The sequence below is a fragment of the Melanerpes formicivorus genome, unplaced genomic scaffold, assembly GCF_026170545.1.
Source record: "Melanerpes formicivorus ecotype bairdi unplaced genomic scaffold, bMelFor1.0.p_v2 SCAF_1148, whole genome shotgun sequence".
In the NCBI taxonomy this organism is placed as follows: domain Eukaryota; kingdom Metazoa; phylum Chordata; class Aves; order Piciformes; family Picidae; genus Melanerpes; species Melanerpes formicivorus.
Window position 1 is genome coordinate 27484 of NW_027143500.1, and position 20369 is coordinate 47852.

Consider the following 20369-nt stretch of genomic DNA (forward strand, 5'->3'; position numbering starts at 1 on the left):
GGGTCTCAGGGGATGGAGGGGGTTTGGGAGCTTCAGGGGATGGAGGGGGTTTGGGGGTCACAGGGGATGGAGGGGGCTTGGGGGTCTCAGGGGATGGAGGGGGCCTGGGGGTCTCTAGGGGATGGAGGGAGTTTGGGGGTCTCTAGGGGATGGAGGGGGCTTGGGGGTCTCAGGGGATGGAGGGGGCCTGGGGGTCTCTAGGGGATGGAGGGAGTTTGGGGGTCTCAGGGGATAGAGGGGGTTTGGGGGGTCTCAGGGGATGGAGGGGGTTTGGGGGTCTCTAGGGAATAGAGGGGGTCTGGGGGTCTCAGGGGATGGAGGGGGTCTGGGGGTCTCTAGGGGATGGAGGGGGTTTGGGGGTCTCTAGGGGATGGAGGGGGTCTGGGGGTCTCAGGGGATGGAGGGGGTCTGGGGGTCTCTAGGGGATGGAGGGGGTTTGGGGGTCTCTAGGGGACGGAGGGGGCCTGGGGGTCTCAGGGGACGGAGGGGGTTTGGGGGTCTCAGGGGATGGAGGGGGCCTGGGGGGTTCCAGAGGTTGGTCCCTGGCCCCCCCCCCCCTCCCCCAACGAAGCCTCTTTGGCTCCTCCCCCAACAGGTCCCCCCGGATGGGGGGGGGGGGCGACGCCAGCAGCAGCAGTGACATCATCAAGGGGGGGCACAGCCCCCCCTAGACCCCCCCCCCGCCGCCTGGGCGCCCCCCCGGCTCCGCCCCGTACATCTGGAGGGGGTCCCCAGAAGCAACCCTCTGGGCTCGGGGGGAGGCCACCAGGACCCCTCCTCGATCTTGGGGGGACCCCAGGTCCACCTCGAAGCCCTCCTTGACCTTGAGGGGGACCCCCAAGACCCCCTCCTTGCTCTTGGGGGGACCCCGACCATGGCCACCGACTTGGGGACCCCCAAGGCCCCCCCCAAGCGCTTCTTCCGCAAGAGCGTGGACCTGGTGGAGGAAGAGGAGGAGGAGGAGGGAGAGGGAGAGGAAGAAGAGGAGGAGGAGGAGGAGGAAGGGAGAGGTTCCTCCTGCGATGGAGCTGCCTCAGAGCTTCACGGAGTCCCCAGCCCCGGGGGGAGGAGGAGGAGGAGGAGGAAGAAGGAGGAGGAGGAGGAGGTGGCAGCGGCAGGAGTAGTGGAGGAAGAGGAGGAGATGAAGGCTGTGGCCACCTCCCCCGGGGGGAGGTTCCTCAAGTTCGATGTGGAGCTGGGCAGGGGAGCCTTCAAAACTGTCTTCAAAGGCTTCGACACAGACACCTGGGTGGAGGTGGCCTGGTGTGAGCTGCAGGTGAGGCACCCGGGGGGGGCTGGGGCTGGGGGGGGTCCCCGGGGCTGGGGGGGGTCCCCCACTTTCCCTTTGGGGTCCTGGATGGGGTCCTCAGGGGTCCCAACCTCCACTTCTGGTCCCTCAACCCCTTCTAGAACCTCTCCCAACCACCTCCATCCCCTCCAGAGCTCCACCCTGGGTCTCTCCAGAGCCCCAAACCTCCATCCTTGATTCTTCAGCCCCCTCTGGAATCTCTCCCAACCACCTCCAGCCCCTCAGAGCTCCATCCTTGATTCTTCAGCCCCCTCTAGAACCTCTCCCAACCACCTCCAGCCCCTCAGAGCTCCATCCTTGGGCCCTCAACTCCCTCTAGAACTTCACCCAACCACCTCCAGCCCCTCAGAGCTCCATCCTTGGGCCCTCAGCCCCCTCTAGAACTCCTCCCAACCACCTCCAGCCCTTCAGAGCTCCATCCTTGGGCCCTCAGCCCCCTCTAGAACTCCTCCCAACCACCTCCAGCCCCTCAGAGCTCCATCCTTGGGCCCTCAGCCCCCTCTAGAACTCCTCCCAACCACCTCCAGCCCTTCAGAGCTCCATCCTTGGTTCTTCAGCCCCCTCTAGAACCTCTCCCAACCACCTCCAGCCCCTCAGAGCTCCATCCTTGGGCCTTTAGCCCCCTCTAGAACTCCTCCCAACCACCTCCAGCCCCTCAGAGCTCCATCCTTGGGCCCTGAACCCTCTCTAGAACCTCTCCCAACCACCCCCAGCCCCTCAGAGCTCCATCCTTGGTCCCTCAACCTCCTCTAGAACCTCTCCCAACCACCCCCAGCCCCTCAGAGCTCCATCCTCGGTCCCTCCAGCCCCCCCAAAGCTCCATCCTGGGACCCTCAAACCCCCTTGGGGCCCCTGCCAACCGCCTGCAGCCCCTCCCTGTGGCGCCCCCTGCAGGACCGGAAGCTGAGCAAGGCAGAGCAGCAGCGCTTCAAGGAGGAGGCCGAGATGCTGAAGGGCCTGCAGCACCCCAACATCGTCAGGTTCTACGACTCCTGGGAGTCCACCCTGAAGGGCAAGAAGGGCATCGTGCTGGTCACCGAGCTCATGACCTCTGGCACCCTCAAGACGTGGGTGGGGGAGCCCAGGGAGGGACCCCCGGGGGGGGGGGAGGGGGCCTGGGGGGAAGGGCAGGAGGTACCGAGAGGTGGTGCCAGGAGCTGGCCCTCAAACCCCCTCTACAACCTCTCCCAACCACCTCAAGACCTCCAGACCTCCATGCTTGGTCCCTCAAACTCCTCTAGAACCTCTTCCAGCCACCTCCAGACCCGCAGAGCTCCATGCTTGGTCCCTCAAGACCTCCAGAGCTCCATCCTGGGTCCCTCAATCTCTTGTAGAACCTCTCCCAGCCACCTCCAGAGCTCCATGCTTGGTCCCTCAGGACCTCCAGAGCTCCATCCTGGGTCCCTCAATCTCTTGTAGAACCTCTCTCAACCACCTCCAGACCCCCAGAGCTCCGTCCTTGGTCCCTCCAGACCCCCAGAGCTCCGTCCTTGGTCCCTCCAGACCCCCAGAGCTCCGTCCTTGGTCCCTCAAGACCTCCAGAGCTCCATCCCTGGTCCCTGAACCCCCTCTAGAACCTCTCCTAACCACCTCCAGACCCCCAGAGCTCCATGCTGGATCCCTCAAGACCTCCACACCTCCCTGCTTGGTCCCTCAAACTCTTCTAGAACCTCTCCCAGCCACCTCCAGACCCCCAGAGCTCTATGCTTGGTCCCTCAAGACCCCCAGAGCTCCGTCCTTGGTCCCTCAAGACCTCCAGAGCTCCATCCCTGGTCCCTCAATCCCTTCTAGAACCTCTCCCAACCACCTCCAGACCCCCAGAACTCCATGGTGGATCACTCCAGACCTCCATGCTTGGTTCCTCAAACTCCTCTATAACCTCTCCCAGCCACCTCCAGACCCCCAGAGCTCCATGCTTGGTCCCTCAAGACCTCCAGAGCTCCATCCTTGGTCCCCCCAGACCCCCAGAGCTCCATGCTTGGTCCCTCAAGACCTCCAGAACTCCATCCCTGGTCCTTCAACCCCCTCTAGAACCTCTCCCACCCCCCTCCCCCGGGGCAAGCTGGGCTCCTCCTCCTCCTCTTCCTCCTGGACAGCTACCTGAGGAGGTTCAAGGTGATGAAGCCCAAGGTGCTGCGGAGCTGGTGCCGGCAGATCCTGAAGGGCCTCCACTTCCTGCACACCAGGACCCCTCCCATCATCCACAGGGACCTCAAGTGTGACAACATCTTCATCACCGGCCCCACCGGCTCCGTCAAGATCGGCGACCTGGGGCTGGCCACCCTCATGAGGACCTCCTTTGCCAAGAGCGTCATTGGTGGGGGAGGGGCCCCAGGGGCGGCGCCAGGGGGAGGGGGATGGTCCTGGTGGCATCTGCATGGGGTTGGGATCATCCTGGTGGCATCAGCATGGGGTTGGGATCATCAGGGTGGCAGCAACATGGGGTTGGGATCATCCTGGTGGCATCAGCATGGGGTTGGAGGCATCCTGGTGGCATCAGCATGGGGTTGGGATCATCAGGGTGGCATCAACATGGGGTTGGAGGCATCCTGGTGGCATCAGCATGGGGTTGGGATCATCCTGGTGGCATCAGCATGGGGTTGGGATCATCAGGGTGGCAGCAACATGGGGTTGGGATCATCCTGGTGGCATCAGCATGGGGTTGGAGTCATCCTGGTGGCATCTGCATGGGGTTGGGATCATCAGCATGGGGCTGGAATCATCAGCATGGGGTGGGGATCATCATGGAGGCAGCAACATGGGGTTGGGATCATCATGGAGGCATCAGCATGGGGTTGGAGTCATCCTGGTGGCAGCAACATGGGGTTGGGATCATCCTGGTGGCATCAGCATGGGGTTGGGATCATCCTGGTGGCATCAACATGGGGTTGGGATCATCCTGGTGGCATCAGCATGGGGTTGGGATCATCCTGGTGGCAGCAACATGGGGTTGGGATCATCCTGGTGGCAGCAACATGGGGTTGGGATCATCCTGGTGGCATCAACATGGGGTTGGGATCATCAGGGTGGCATCAGCATGGGGTTGGAGTCATCCTGGTGGCATCAACATGGGGTTGGAGTCATCCTGGTGGCATCAACCTGGGGTTGGGATCATCATGGAGGCATCAGCATGGGGTTGGGATCATCCTGGTGACATCTCCATGGCGTTGGTGACATCTCCATGGGGGTTGGCCTCATCTTAGTGACATCTCCATGGGGCTGGTGGCATCTCCCTGGGGTTTGGTCTCACTCTGGTGACAACTCCAGGGGGTTGGTGACATCTCCATGGGGGTTGGCCTCATCCTAGTGACATTTCCATGGGGGTTGGCCTCAACTCTAGGGGCATCTCCGTGGGTTGGTGACATCTCCATGGGTTGGTGACATCTCCGTGGGTTGGTGGCATCTCCCTGGGGTTTGGCCTCACTCTGGTGACAACTCCAGGGGGTTGGTGACATCTCCATGGGGGTTTGCCTCATCCTAGTGGCATCTCCATGGGGCTGGTGACATCTCCATGGGGGTTGGTAGCATCTCCATGGGGGTTTGCCTCATCCTAGTGGCATCTCCATGGGGCTGGTGACATCTCCATGAGGTTGGTAGCATCTCCATGGGGGTTTGCCTCATCCTAGTGGCATCTCCATGGGGCTGGTGGCATCTCCATGGGATTTGGTTTCACTCTGGTGACATCTCATGGGGCTGGTGACATCTTCATGGGGCTGGTGACATCTTCATGGTGCTGGCCTCACCCTGGTGGCATCTCCCTGGGGCTGGTGACACCTCCACGGATTCCCCTCCCCCCCGCCCCCTTTTCCCCCCGTTCCCCCTCTCCCCCCTGCCCCTCTCCCCCGCCCCCCCCGCCGCTCCCCTGCCTTCCCCCCCCCCGCAGGCACCCCGGAGTTCATGGCGCCGGAGATGTACGAGGAGCGCTACGACGAGTCCGTGGACGTCTACGCCTTCGGCATGTGCCTGCTGGAGATGGGCACCGCCGAGTACCCCTACGCCGAGTGCCACAACGCCGCCCAGATCTACAGAAAAGTCACCAGCGTGGGCACCGGGCCGGGGGCGGGCACCGGGCCGGGGGCGGGCGCGGGGAGGGCCCGGGGCGGGGAGCGAGGGAGGAGGAGGTGGGGGGAAGCGAGGGGGAGGGGACAGCGGGGGCAGGGGCAAGAGGGGAGGGGCATCAGGAAGTGCTAAGGGAGGTCTTGGGGTCATAAGTGGGGGGCTAGTGGGGTCCTGAGGGGGTCTTGGGGTCTTGATGATGTCCTAATGAGGTCCAATTGGGGTCCTAAGGGAGCTCTAAGGGGGTCTTGAGATCCCAATGGGGTCTGGAGAGGGTCTTGGGGTCTTGATGAGGTCTAACTGGGGTCCTAAGGGGGCTCTAAGGGGGTCTTGAGATCCTAATGGGGTCATAAGGGGGGGCAAATGGGGTCTGGAGGGGGTCTTGGGGTCTTGATGAAGTCCTAATGAGGCCCGATTGGGGTCCTAAGGGGGCTCTAAGGTGGGCTTGGGGTCATAAGGGGGGGGCTAAGAGGGTTGTAAGGGGGGGCTTGGGGTCCTAAGGGGGTCTTGAGATCCCAATGGGGTCATAAGGGGGTGCTAGGTGGATCTTGGGGTCATAAGGGGGGGGCTAATGGGGTCCTAAGGAGGTCTGGAGGGGGTCTTGGGGTCTTGATGAAGTCCTAATGAGGCCCAATTGGGGTCCTAAGGGTGCTCTAAGGTGGGCTTGGGGTCATAAGGGGGGGGCTAAGAGGGTTGTAAGGGGGGCTTGGGGTCCTAAGGGGGTTGTAAGGGGGGCTTGAGATCCCAATGAGGTCTTAATAGGGACCTAAGAGGGGCTTGGGGTCTTAATGAGGTCTGATTGGGGTCCTAAGGGGGCTCTAAGGTGGTCTTGGAGTCCTAAGGGGATCTGGAGGGGGTCTTGGGGTCCTAATAAGGTCCAGTTGGGGTCCTAAGGGGGTCTTGAGATCCTAATGGGGTCCTAAAGGGGTCATAAGGGGGGTGCTAGGTGGGTCTTGGGGTCATAAGGGGTCCAAAGGGGGTCTTAGGATCTTAAGGGGGTCATGGGGTCATAAGGAGGGGGTAAGGGGAGGCTAAGGGGATCTTGGGGTCCTAAGGGGGTCCTAAGGGGATCTTGGGGTCCTAATGAGGTCCTAAGGGAGTCCCAGGATCTTCAGGGGGTGGCCTCACTGTGGCTGCTGGTGGTGGTGGTCTCCCCCTGGGTGATGGTCTCCCTTTGGGTGGTGATGATGCCCCCCTGGGTGGTGGTGGTCTCCCCCTGGGTGTTGATGGTGCCCCCGTGGGTGGTGGTCTCCATATAGGGGATGGTCTCCCCCTGGGTGGTGGTGGTCTCCCCATGGGTTGCAATGTCCCTGTGGGTGGCGATGGTCTGCCTTGGGCGATGTTCTCCCTTTGGGTGGTGATGATGCCCCCCTGGGTGGTGGTGGTCACCCCCTGGGTGGTGGTCTCCCCCCTGGGTGGTCTCCCCACGCCGGCCACGCCCCCTGCAGGGCATCAAGCCTGCCAGCTTCGAGAAGGTGACCGACCCCGAGGTGAAGGAGATCATCGAGGGCTGCATCCGGCAGAACAAGGCCGAGAGGTTGGGGCCGCGGAGAAGACCTCCCCGGGAGGTTCCTCCACCCCCCCCACCCCCTCCTCCCGCTCTCCCCCCCTCCAGCTTCAGGACCTCCTGCTCCCTTCCCTCCTCCCCCTCCCAGGCTGTCCATCAGGGAGCTCCTGGACCACTCTTTCTTCGCCGAGGACACGGGGCTGAGGGTGGAGGTGGCCGGGGAGGACCTGGGGCCGGAGACCTCCTTGGCCCTCAGGCTGTGGGTGGAGGACCCCAAGAAGCTGAAGGGGAAGCACCAGGAGAAGGAAGCCATCGAGTTCAGCTTCGACCTGGAGCAGGACCTGCCCGAGGAGGTGGCCTGCGAGATGGTGAGGGAGGAAGGCCAGGGGGAGAGGGTGGGGACGCCAAGGGCCCAGCCTTGGGCCTCCAAAGGTGGCTTGAAGCTCGTCCCAGGTCCAGGAGACCCCACAAGCCCACTGTGAACCCAACTTTGGGGCCTTCAAACCCAACTCTTGGTCCTCCAAACCCATCTGGAGCCTCCTCCAAGCTCCAGAAGCCCTCAAAGTTTTTCATGAGCCCAACTTTAGGCCTTTCAAACCCATCTAGAACCTCTTCCAAGGTCCACCTGGGTCCTTCCAACCCATCTAGAACCTCATCCAAGCTCCACCTGGGTCCTTCCAACCCATCTAGAACCTCATCCAAGCTCCACCTGGGTCCTTCCAACCCATCTAGAACCTCATCCAAGCTCCACCTGGGTCCTTCCAACCCATCTAGAACCTCATCCAAGCTCCACCTGGGTCCTTCCAACCCATCTAGAACCTCATCCAAGCTCCACCTGGGTCCTTCCAACCCATCTAGAACCTCATCCAAGCTCCACCTGGGTCCTTCCAACCCACCTAGAACCTCTGCCAAAGTCCAGAAGACCTCAAAGTTCTTCATGAACCCAACTCTTGGTCCTTCAAGCCCACCTAGAACCTCATCCAAGCTCCACCTGGGTCCTTCCAACCCATCTAGAACCTCATCCAAGCTCCACCTGGGTCCTTCCAACCCATCTAGAACCTCACCCAAGCTCCACCTGGGTCCTTCAAGCCCATCTAGAACCTCATCCAAGCTCCACCTGGGTCCTTCCAACCCATCTAGAACCTCATCCAAGCTCCACCTGGGTCCTTCCAACCCATCTAGAACCTCATCCAAGCTCCACCTGGGTCCTTCCAACCCATCTAGAACCTCATCCAAGCTCCACCTGGGTCCTTCAAGCCCACCTAGAACCTCACCCAAGCTCCACCTGGGTCCTTCAAGCCCATCTAGGACCTCACCCAAGCTCCACCTGGGTCCTTCAAGCCCATCTAGGACCTCACCCAAGCTTCACCTGGGTCCTTCAAGTCCATCTAGGACCTCACCCAAGCTCCACTTGGGTCCTTCAAGCCCACCTAGAACCTCACCCAAGCTCCACCTGGGTCCTTCATGCCCACCTAGAACCTCACCCAAGCTCCACCTGGGTCCTTCATGCCCACCTAGAACCTCACCCAAGCTCCACCTGGGTCCTTCAAGCCCATCTAGGATCTCTTACAAGGTCCAAGAGACCCCAAAAGTCCTCATGAACCCAACTCTTGGGCCTTCAAACCCATCTAGAACTTTTTCCAAAGCTTAGAAGACCCCAAAGACTCCACCATGAACCCAACTTAGGTCCTTCAAACCCATCTAGGACCTCACCCAAGCTCCACTTGGGTCCTTCAAACCCATCTAGGACCTCTTCCAAGGTCCAGAAGACCTCAAAGTTCATCATGAACCCAACTCTTGGTCCTTCCAACCCATCTAGAACCTCATCCAGGCTCCACCTGGGTCCTTCAAGCCTATCTAGAAGCTATTGCAAGGTGCCAAAGACCTCAAAGTTGCTCATGAATCCAACTTTAGGTCCCTCAAGCCCACCTAGAACCTCACCCAAGCTCCACCTGGGTCACAAGCCCACCTAGAACCTCATCCAAGCTCCACTTGGGTCCTTCAAGCCCACCTAGAACCTCATCCAAGCTCCACTTGGGTCCTTCAAGCCCACCTAGAACCTCTTCCAAGGTCCAGAAGACCTCCAAGTTCTTCACGAGCCCAACTCTTGACCCTTCAAGTCCATCTAGAACCTCATCCAAGCTCCACTTGGGTCCTTCAAACCCACCTAGAACCTTATCCAAAGCTTAGAAGACCCCAAAGACTCCACCATGAACCCAATTTAGGTCCTTCAAACCTATCTAGGACCTCACCCAAGCTCCACTTGGGTCCTTCAAACCCATCTAGAACCTTATCCAAAGCTTAGAAGACCCCAAAGACTCCACCATGAACCCAATTTAGGTCCTTCAAGCCCACCTAGAACCTCATCCAAGCTCCACCTGGGTCCTTCAAGCCCACCTAGAACCTCATCCAAGCTCCACCTGGGTCCTTCAAGCCCACCTAGAACCTCATCCAAGCTCAGCTTGGGTCCTTCAAACCCACCTAGGACCTCACCCAAGCTCCACCTGGGTCCTTCTAGCCCACCTAGAACCTCTTCCAAGGTCCAGAAAACCTCCAAGTTCTTCACTAGCCCAATTCTTGACCCTTCAAGTCCATCTAGAACCTCATCCAAGCTCCACTTGGGTCCTTCAAACCCATCTAGAACCTTATCCAAAGCTTAGAAGACCCCAAAGACTCCACCATAAACCCAATTTAGGTCCTTCAAACCCATCTAGAACCTCACCCAAGCTCCACCTGGGTCCTTCAAGCCCACCTAGAACCTCATCCAAGCTCCACCTGGGTCCTTCAAGCCCACCTAGAACCTCATCCAAGCTCAGCTTGGGTCCTTCAAGCCCACCTAGGACCTCACCCAAGCTCCACCTGGGTCCTTCAAACCCATCTAGAACCTTATCCAAAGCTTAGAAGACCCCAAAGACTCCACCATGAACCCAATTTAGGTCCTTCAAACCCATCTAGGACCTCACCCAAGCTCCACCTGGGTCCTTCAAGCCCACCTGGAGCCTCCTCCAGCCCCCCTCCAAGCCCCCCAGGCGGTGCCCAGCCTCCCCTGGCAGCTCACCGCCGCCTCCTCGCCCCCTGCAGGTGCGCTCCGGCCTCTTCCACGAGAGCGACTCCAAGGCCGTGGCCAAGTCCATCCGGGACCGCCTGGCGCTGGTGAGGAAGAGGAGGGAGCAGAAGCTGGCAGCAGGGCAGTGCCAGCTGCCCAGCACCGAGGCCCCGGAGGTGGAGCAGCGCCACCGGAACCCCCCCCCAGGGTCAGGACCCCCCTTCCCCCCCGCCCCAGAGAGCCCTCCTCAAAGCCCCTCCCCCCCCGAGGCTGTCCTCAGCTCCTCTCTTTGGTTGCTTCCTCAGATGGCTCCCAGGAGGAGGTCCTCGGCTGGCAGCTGGGCGCTGGGGGCACCCAGGGGGCACCGCGGGGGGCAGCGGAGAGGAGGCCTGAGGGGGACCAAAGAGAGCCTGGAGGGGCAGTAGGGCATGGGGGGGGTGCCAGGAGCTGGGGGGGGTAGCAGGGTATGGAGGGGTAGCAGGGTATGGAGGGGTGCCAGGAGCTGGGGAGGTGCCAGGGGCTGGGGGCATATCAGTGCATGGAGGGGTGCCAGGAGCTGCAGGGGTGCCAGGGCATGAGGGGGGTACCAGGGGCTGGGGGAGTAGCAGGGCATGGGGGGGTGCCAGGAGCTGGGGGGGGTAGCAGGGCCTGGGGGGGGTGCCAGGGGCTGGGGGGGGTAGCAGGGTATGGAGGGGTGCCAGGAGCTGGGGGGGGTAGCAGGGCCTGGGGGGGTGCCAGGGGCTGGGGGGGGTAGCAGGGTATGGAGGGGTGCCAGGAGCTGGGGAGGTGCCAGGGGCTGGGGGAGTAGCAGGGCATGGGGGGGGTGCCAGGGCATGGGGGGGATGCCAGGAGCTGGGGAGGTGCCAGGACTTGGGGGGGGTAGCAGGGCATGGGGGGGGTGCCAGGGCATGGGGGGGGTGCCAGGGCATGGGGGGGCAGCAGGGCATGGGGGGATGCCAGGAGCTGGGGAGGTGCCAGGACTTGGGGGAGTAGCAGGGCATGGGGGGGGTGCCAGGGCATGGGGGGGGTGCCAGGGCATGGGGGGGCAGCAGGGCATGGGGGGATGCCAGGAGCTGGGGAGGTGCCAGGACTTGGGGGGGGTAGCAGGGCATGGAGGGGTAGCAGGGGCTGGGGGAGTAGCAGGGTATGGAGGGGTGCCAGGAGCTGGGGAGGTGCCAGGGGCTGGGGGGGGTGCCAGGGGCTGGGGGCATATCAGTGCATGGGGGGGGTGCCAGGAGCTGTGGGGGGTGCCAGGAGCTGGGGGGGGCAGCAGGGCATGGAGGGGTGCCAGGAGCTGTGGAGGTGCCAGGGGCTGGGGGGGGTACCAGGGGCTGGGGGGGGGTGCCAGGAGCTGGGGGCATATCAGTGCATGGGGGGGGTGCCAGGAGCTGTGGGGGGTGCCAGGAGCTGGGGGAGTAGCAGGGCATGGGGGGGGTGCCAGGGCATGGGGGGGGTGCCAGGAGCTGGAGGGGTACCAGGACTTGGGGGGGGTACCAGGGGCTGGGGGGGGCAGCAGGGGATGGGGGGATACCAGGACTTGGGGGGGTGCCAGGAGCTGGAGGGGCACTGCCACAGCTGCAGGTGGCACCTGGGGCACCAGGGCCAGGGATGCCACCAACTGGGATGCCACCAGGTCTAGGGGTGCCAATGCTGGCTCCAGGGGCGCCACCAGCTCCAGGGGTGCCACCAAGTGGGATGCCACCAGCTCCAGGGGTGCCAATGCTGGCTCCAGGGGTGCCAGCACCAGCTCCAGGGGTGCCAGCACTAGCAGCTGGGATGCCACCAGCAGCTCCAGGGATGCCACCAAGTGGGATGCCACCAGCTCTAGGGATGCCACCAGCTCCAGGGGTGCCACCAAGTGGGATGCCACCAGGTCTAGGGGTGCCAGCACCAGCTCCAGGGGTGCCAATGCCAGCTCCAGGGGTGCCACCAGCTCCAGCAGTGCCACCAAGTGGGATGCCAACAGCTCCAGGGATGCCAGCACCAGCTCCTGGGATACAACCAGGTCTGAGGGTGGCACCAGGGCCTGGGATGCCACCACCAACCGGGGTGGCACCAACTGGGATGCCACCAGGCCCTGGGATGCCACCACAGTTGGTGCCCATGGTGCAGCTGCACCTGGGTGTGCCACCAGCCCAAGAGATGCCACCAGCTCCAGTGATGCCACCAACCATGGTGGTGCCACCACCCTCCCTGATGCCACCAGGGCAGGAGGTGCCACCAGCCATGATGCCACCACCAGCCATGATGCCACCAGGCCACAAGATGCCACCTTCCATGATGCCACCAGGCCAGGAGGTGGCACCAACCCTGCTGCCACCACCCTCCATGATGCCACCAGGCCAAGAGGTGGCACCAACCCTGATGCCACCACCCTCCATGATGCCACCAGGCCAAGAGGTGGCACCAACCCTGATGCCACCACCCTCCATGATGCCAGCAGGCCAGGAGGTGGCAGCAACCATGGTGATGCCAGCAGGCCCGGAGGTGCCCCCAGCCGTGGCACTGCCACCCCCTGGGCTGCCAGCCCCAGAGGTGCCCCCTGGGGGCTGTGCCCCGCTCCGTGCCCCCGGTGCCAGCGGCAGTGCCCCCGAGCTGCCCCGTGCCCGCCCGCGGCGCCCCTCCTCTGCCCGCCCCGAGAGGCTGCCTCGCTTCCAGCTGCTGGTCCTGCAGGTGCCACCCGGGGGGGCATTGCAGGGGGGGCACCTGGGGGTGGCACTGGGAGGGCACCTGGGGGGGATGGTGGCACCGGGGGTGGCACAGGAGTGGGGTCCATGGGGGTGGTGGCAGCAGGAAGGCATCTGGGGGGGCACTGGAGGGGTGGCACTGGGAGGGGGTCCGTGGAGAGGTGGCACTGGGAGGGAGCCTGGGGAGGGGCCTGAGGGGGTGGCACCAGCGGGGGTCCATGGTGGGGGCACGAAGTGGGTACCTGGGGGGGTGGCACTGGGGGGGAACTGGAGGATGGCACCAGGAGGGTGCCTGGGAGGTGGCACCCATCCAGTTGATCTCCAACCCAATTGGTTGACTCCAACCCAACCCGTTCACCTCCAACCCATCCAGTTGACCTCTCTAGTTGAGTCCCAACCCTTCCAGTTGACTTCCAACCCAACCGGTTGACCTCCAACCATTCCAGTTGAGCACCAACCCAACTGGTTGACTCCAACCCAACCCGTTCACCTCCAACCCTTCCAGTTGACCTCCAACCCAACCAGTTGACCTCTCTATTGACCTCCAACCCTTCCAGTTGACCTTTCTACTTGACTCCCAACCCTTCCAGTTGACCTCCAACCCATCCAGTTGACCTCCAACCCTTCCAGTTGACCCCCAACCCATCCAGTTGATCTCTCTAGTTAACCTCCAACCCTTCCAGTTGACCTCCAACCCAACCAGTTGACCTCCAACCCATCCAGTTGACCTCTCTAGTTAACCTCCAACCCTTCCAGTTGACCTCCAACCCAACCAGTTGACCCCCAACCCATCCAGTTGACCTCTCTAGTTAACCTCCAACCCTTCCAGTTGACCTCTCTAGTTAACCTCCAACCCTTCCAGTTGACCTCCAACCCAACCAGTTGACCTCCAACCCATCCAGTTGACCTCTCTAGTTAACCTCCAACCCTTCCAGTTGACCTCCAACCCAACCAGTTGACCTCCAACCCATCCAGTTGACCTCTCTAGTTAACCTCCAACCCTTCCAGTTGACCTCCAACCCAACCAGTTGACCCCCAACCCATCCAGTTGACCTCTCTAGTTAACCTCCAACCCTTCCAGTTGACCTCCAACCCATCCTGTTGACCTCCAACCCATCCAGTTGACCTCCAACCCAACTGCTTGACCTCCCTGCAGGTCTCCTCCCCAGGGGACAACACGGTGGAGTGCCAGCTGGATACGCACGATGGCAAGATGGTGACCTTCAAGTTCGATGCCGACGGCGACGCCCCTGAGGACATCGCCCAGTACATGGTGACCACGCCCCGGCCACGCCCCACCCTTTGCCACGCCTCCAGGGGCCACACCCACTGAAATGTCTTCTTTATCCTGCAGGTGGAAGAGAACTTCCTGCTGGAGCTGGAGAGAGAGAAGTTTGTGGAGGAGCTGAAGGCCATCGTGGAGCAGGCCCAGGGGCTGCTGGGAGGCCAGGCTGGGGAGGGGCAGGTGAGCCAAGGCCTCCTCCACCTGACCAGTTGGCCTCCAACCCAACCAGTTGACCTCCAACCCAACCAGTTGAGCCTAAACCCAACCAGTTGAGCCCAAACCCAACCAGTTGACCTCCAACCCAACCAGTTGAGCCTAAACCCAACCAGTTGAGCCCAAACCCAACCAGTTGACCTCCAACCCAACCAGTTGAGCCTAAACCCAACCAGTTGAGCCCAAACCCAACCAGTTGACCTCCAACCCAACCAGCTGAGCCCAAACCCAACTAGTTGACCTCCAACCCAACCAGTTGACCTCCAACCCAACCAGCTGAGCCCAAACCCAACCAGTTGACCTCCAACCCAACCAGTTGAGCCTAAACCCAACCAGTTGAGCCCAAACCCAACCAGTTGACCTCCAACCCAACCAGCTGAGCCCAAACCCAACTAGTTGACCTCCAACCCAACCAGTTGACCTCCAACCCAACCAGCTGAGCCCAAACCCAACTAGTTGACCTCCATCCCAACCAGTTGACCTCCAACCCAACCAGTTGAGCCTAAACCCAACCAGTTGAGCCCAAACCCAACCAGTTGACTTCCAACCCAACCAGTTGAGCCTAAACCCAACCAGTTGAGCCCAAACCCAACCAGTTGACCTCCAACCCAACCAGCTGAGCCCAAACCCAACTAGTTGACCTCCAACCCAACCAGTTGACCTCCAACCCAACCAGCTGAGCCCAAACCCAACTAGTTGACCTCCATCCCAACCAGTTGACCTCCAACCCAACCAGTTGAGCCTAAACCCAACCAGTTGAGCCCAAACCCAACCAGTTGACCTCCAACCCAACCAGCTGAGCCCAAACCCAACTAGTTGACCTCCAACCCAACCAGTTGACCTCCAACCCAACCAGCTGAGCCCAAACCCAACTAGTTGACCTCCATCCCAACCAGTTGACCTCCAACCCAACCAGTTGACCTCCAACCCAACCAGTTGAGCCTAAACCCAACCAGTTGAGCCCAAACCCAACCGGTTGACCTCCAACCCAACCAGTTGAGCCCAAACCCAACCGGTTGACCTCCAACCCAACCAATTGAGCACAAACCTAACCGGTTGACCTCCAACTCAACCAGTTGAGCCCAAACCCAACTGGTTGACCTCCAACCCAACCAGCTGAGCCCAAACCCAACTAGTTGACCTCCAACCCAACCAGTTGACCTCCAACCCAACCAGCTGAGCCCAAACCCAACTAGTTGACCTCCATCCCAACCAGTTGACCTCCAACCCAACCAGTTGAGCCTAAACCCAACCAGTTGAGCCCAAACCCAACCAGTTGACCTCCAACCCAACCAGTTGAGCCCAAACCCAACCAGTTGACCTCCAACCCAACCAGTTGAGCCCAAACCCAACTGGTTGACCTCCAACCCAACCACTTGAGCCCAAACCCAACTAGTTGACCTCCAATCCAAACCAGTTGACCTCCAACCCAACCAGTTGAGCCCAAACCCATCTAGTTGACCTCCAGTCCAAACCAGTTTACCTCCAACCCAACCAGTTGAGCCCAAACCCAACTGGTTGACCTCCAACCCAACCAGTTGAGCTCAAACCCAAGTGGTTGACTTCCAACTCAACCAGTGGACCTCCCCATTTGACTCCCAATTCAACCAGCTGACTTCCACCCCTCCCTCTGACCTCTTCTCCCCTCTCAGGCAGGACCTCCTGAGCAGGCCCCGGGCGGTGGTGAGTATCTGGGGTGGGGTGGGATGGGGTGTGGGGGGGCTGAGGTCTCCAACCCATTCCTGACCCCCTGGCCCTCTCCTTCTCCTCCTCCTCTCCTCCAGCAGCTGAAGGTCCTCCCCAGTCCTCCCCAGTTGGGCGCTGGAGGTTCTGCATCAACCAAACCATCAGGAACCGAGAGGCCACCGGTGGGACCCCAGGAGATGGTTGGGGGGAAGGTCTTGGTGGCCACCTCCAGCCCTTGGTGGCCACCACAACCTTCATGGCTTGAAGCCATCCTCTTCTGGCAGGTCCTGGAGGACCCCAACCCCAGCTGAGGGCTTCAGGGACATCCCTTGGCCAAGTGGCCTCTGAGGCTGAAGCTGAAGTGGTCACCAGCAGGCCTCAGGAGCCAGGTGACCACCCAGCAGCTCAAGGCCTTGGTGGCCACCAAGAAGCTGAGGTGGCCACCAGCAGGCCTCAGGAGCCAGATGGCTACCCAGAGGCTCAAGGCCTTGGTGGCCACCAAGGAGGTGAGGTGGCCACCAGCAGGCCTCAGGAACCAGATGGCCACCAAGGAGGTGAGGTGGCCACCAGCAGGCCTCAGGAGCCAGATGGCCACCAAGGAACTGAGGTGGCCACCAGCAGGCCTCAGGAGCCAGATGGCCACCAAGGAGCTGAGGTGGCCACCGCCGGAGTGCAGCAGCAGGATGAAGCTGGAGGACAGGAGGTGGCCCAGGAGCTCAGTGGCCACCAAGGGTTGGAGGTGGCCAAGGAACTTGGTGGCCAACATGAGGAGGAGGAGGAGGAGGAGGAAGAAGAAGGAGCCACAGGACCAGAGGTGACTGGATGGCCCCAAGGGCTGGGAGGTACCTAGGGGGGCACCTGGGGGGGGTCCGCAGCCCCCTGCCTTTGGTGTCTCCCAGGCCCTCTGCCACCCCAACCCCTCTGTGCCCCCCCATGTCTCCCAACCCCCTTGGTGCCCCCCCTGACCCCTCTGCTCCCCACTGCCTCTGTGCCTCCCCTCCCCCCCTCTATCTCCCCCCACCTCAGCTCCCCTCCCCCTTCAACATTATTTTGGGGGGGTAGGGTGGGGGGGAAGCTACCCACACCCCCTCCCTCCTCCCCTCACCCCTCCCCCCCCTTTCTCTCGGCAGCCCCCCGGGGGGGGTCCCTTCCACTGCCCCCGGCTGAAGCCCCCCCGCAAGGGCTGGGGGAGGAGGCTGAAGAGCTGGGCCAGGAGGCTGCGGCACAGCCCCCCCGCGGGGACCCCCCCCGCCAGGTACCCCCCAATGTACTCCTGCCCCCCTTTATTACCCCCATCCCCCATTTATTACCCCCCCATTTACTGCCCCCCACCCCCTATTCATTGCCCCCCACCCTTATTTATTGCCCCCCTACCCCCTTTTATTGCCCCCACCCCCCTATTTACTGCCCCCATTTATTGCCCCCCACCCCCTATTTACTGCCCCCCATCCCTATTTATTGCCCCCCACCCCCATTTGTTATCCCCCACCCCCTATTTATTGCCCCCCACCCCCCTATTTATTGCCCTCCACCCCCCATTTATTGCCCCACTACCCCCTATTTATTGCCTTCCTACCCCCATCTACTGCCCCCCACCCCCTATTTATTGCCCCCCACCCCATTTGTTATCCCCCACCCCCCCATTTACTGCCCTCCACCCCCTATTTATTGCCCCACTACCCCCTATTTATTGTCTTCCTACCCCCCTATTTATTGCCCCCCACCCCCTATTTACTGCCCCCCACCCCCTATTTATTGCCCCCACCCCCTATTTACTGCCCCTCACCCCTATTTATTACCCCCACCCTAATTTACTGCCTTACATGCCCTACTTATTGCCCCCCCATTTATTACCCCCACCCCCATTTATTGTTTCCCATATTTATTGCCCCCCCACCCCCCATTTACTGCCCCCCCATTTATTACCCCCCCATCTCCCATTTACTGCCCTCCCCCATTCATTACCCCCCCACCCCCTTTACTCCCTCCCTGCTGCCCAGGGGCCCTGGAGGACCTTGGAGACCCCCCCCAGCCTGGGCACCAGCCAGGTGGGTAGTGGGGGGGGGGGAGCAACAAAGGGGACCCCCCAAATTGTGCCCCCCCCCCAACCAGGGACCCCCGAACCTCCACCCTGGGACCCCCAAAAAACTACCCCCAGGACCCTAAATTCCCCCTCAAGGACCCCCAAAACTGCCCCAGGGATCCCAAACCTCTCCCCAGGCACCCCCAAACCTGCCCTAAGGATCCCAAATTGCCCCCAAGGACCCCCAGAAGTGCCCTTAGGACCCCAAACCTCCCCCCAGGGACCCCCAAACCTGCCCTACAGGATCCCAAATTGCCCCCAAGGAATCCCAGAAGTGCCCTTAGGACCCCAAACCCTCCCCCCCAGGGACCCCCAGACCTGCCCCTAGGACTCTAAATTCCCCCTCAAGGACTCCCAAAACTGCCCCTGGGACCCCAGTGCTACCCCCAGGGACCCCCAAAACTGCCCCTGAGAACCCAAACCTCCCCTCAGGGATCTCAAATTCCCCCCAGGGACCCCCAAAACTGCCCCTAGGACCCCAAACCTCCCCCCCAGGGACCCCCAAAAACTGCCCCTAGGACTCTAAATTCCCCCTCAAGGACCCCCAAAACTGCCCCTGGGACCCCAAAGCTACCCCCAGGGACCCCCAAAACTGCCCTTGAGACCCCAAACCTCCCCCCAGGGGACCCCACAAAGTACCCCTAGGGACCCCCAAAAGTGCCCCTGAGACCCCAAACCTCCTCTCAGGGACCTCAACTTCCCCCCAGGGACCCCCAAACCTGTCCCTAGGAGCCCAAATTCCCCCTCAGGGACCCCCCCCCTCCCAAATCCCCCTCCCCCCCCTTCAAGCCTCCCTCTGCCCCCTTGCAGCCCCCAGCCCCCAGCCCCCTCCCCGAAGCCGATTGGGGGATCCCAGACCCCAGCTCAGGAAGCGAAAGTGGTGGCGGGGGGGGGGAGGGGAAGAGGGGGGCCAGGGGGTCCCCCCCCACCTCCCCGGAACCCCCCCCTGCCCCTCGGGGTCCCCCTCCTCCCCCCCCACGAGCAGCGATGGCGACTCGGAGCCTGAGGAGGATGAGGACCTGAGGGTGGAGCTGCGGAGGGCTGAGGGAGAAGTGAGTGGGGAGGGGGGGGGGGGGGGCTCCCTAATCTTTTTTGGGGGGGGGTCCCCACGACTCCAGAGGGTCCCTAAGACTCCGAGGGGTCCCTCCCATATGCCTGGGGGGCGTCCCTGAAGCTCTGGGGGTTCCCCCCTAGGCACATCCAGGAGGTGGTGACCCTGCGGGCGCAGCAGGACAGAGAGCTGCAGGAACTGCAGGGCAGGCTCAGGGCCCTGAAAGGAGCCCGCGGGGGGGACCCCCCGAAATGTGGGGGGTCCCATCCCGCCCCCAGCCTGCAGCCTGCACCCCCAAGGGATGCTGGAGGGGCTGAGGCTGGCCCTGGGGGGTCCCCAAGGAGGTTTCGGGGAGCCAAGGGGAGAGGAAGGGGAAGGGCAGCGGCGGCCACAGGTTTGGGGGGGGAGGGGAGGGGCTTTGGGAGGGGTTGAGGGGGGCTGGGGGGGGCGGGAGGGGGATTTGGGGGTGCAGGAAGCGGGGTTGGGGTGCTGGGAGGGGATTTGGGGGAGTGAAAGGGGTTGGGGGGGCAAGGAGGGGGGTTGAGGGGGGGCTGGGAGAGGGGTTTAGGGTGCTGGGAGGGGATTTGGGGGTGGGAAAAGGTTTTGGGGGGTCAAGGAGGGGGATTTGGGGGGGCAAAGAGGGGTGTGGGGGAGCTGTGGGGGCTGAGGAAGGGGGTTTGAGGGGGGGCTTGGGGGTTGGGGAGGGGGTTTGGGGTGCAGGGAAGGACTTTGGGGTGCAGGGACAGGGTTTGGGGTGCAGGGAGGGGGTTTGGGGTGCAGGGACAGGGTTTGGGGTGCAGGCAGGGGCATTTTGGGTGCTCTGGGGTCCCTTCTGCTCTGCCCCCCCCCTCCTTACCCCTCCCCCCCCCCCAGCAGCCCCCAAAGAGCCCCCCCCAGGGGCCCCCCAGGAAGGGGCTCCTGACTGCTGACCTGCAGAGGCAGCTGGATGAGTGGCTCCAGGACACCACCCGGGGCCAGGTGGATACTGGGGGGACCACCCCCCCCACTTTTGGGGTTCACCCCCCCCCCAATTATGGGGCCCTGAGTGCATCCCCAATATTTAACCCCCCCTCTTTCCCTCCCCCCCCCCTTTTCCCCCTCTCCTTCCCAGGGGTCCTCATCTTGGGCGTCCACCCTGCGGGGCCCCCCGGGGGCCCCCCTCCAAAGTGGGGGTGCTCCGGGGGGCCCCCCCCCAAGAAGCCAGCCCCAAGGGGGGGGCTGCTCCCCCCTCCCCAGGGGGTTTAAATGAAGGGGGGCACCCCCTCCCTGCACCCTAAAACTCCTCATCCCCCCCCCCCCAAAGCTGCTCTTTGGGGTCACCCCCCACCACCTGCCCTGGTTTGGGGGGGACCTTGCCCCCTCCCCCCCCTGCCTTTTAGTAGCTCCCTTGGGCTGAACCCCCAATTTCCACCCCTGAAATCGTCACTTTTCACCCCAAACCTCCCC

At 62.3% G+C, this 20369-nt stretch overlaps 1 protein-coding gene and 1 long non-coding RNA gene across 3 annotated transcripts; both read left to right on the forward strand.

Moving 5' to 3' along the window:
- Positions 1-670: 670 nt before the first annotated feature.
- Positions 671-17063, forward strand: WNK3 (WNK lysine deficient protein kinase 3; the record flags this gene model as incomplete). The annotated part of the gene is made up of 14 exons (XM_068171011.1): positions 671-1276; positions 2204-2376; positions 3406-3626; positions 5193-5350; positions 6814-6902; positions 7021-7240; positions 9954-10190; positions 11416-12591; positions 13762-13878; positions 13960-14070; positions 15756-15786; positions 15888-15971; positions 16074-16603; positions 16920-17063. Coding segments are annotated over exons 1-14 (3693 nt in total), but the record flags the coding sequence as incomplete, so codon positions are not given.
- A 2009-nt stretch (positions 17064-19072) lies between these two features.
- On the forward strand, positions 19073-20115 carry LOC137461120 (uncharacterized). 2 transcript variants are annotated; one of them, XR_010993233.1, is made up of 3 exons: positions 19073-19317; positions 19797-19901; positions 20035-20115. It is a non-coding gene; the product is annotated as an uncharacterized lncRNA (long non-coding RNA). The 2 variants fall into 2 exon arrangements; XR_010993234.1 differs by having other exon boundaries at positions 19800-19901.
- The last annotated feature ends 254 nt before the right edge of the window (positions 20116-20369 follow it).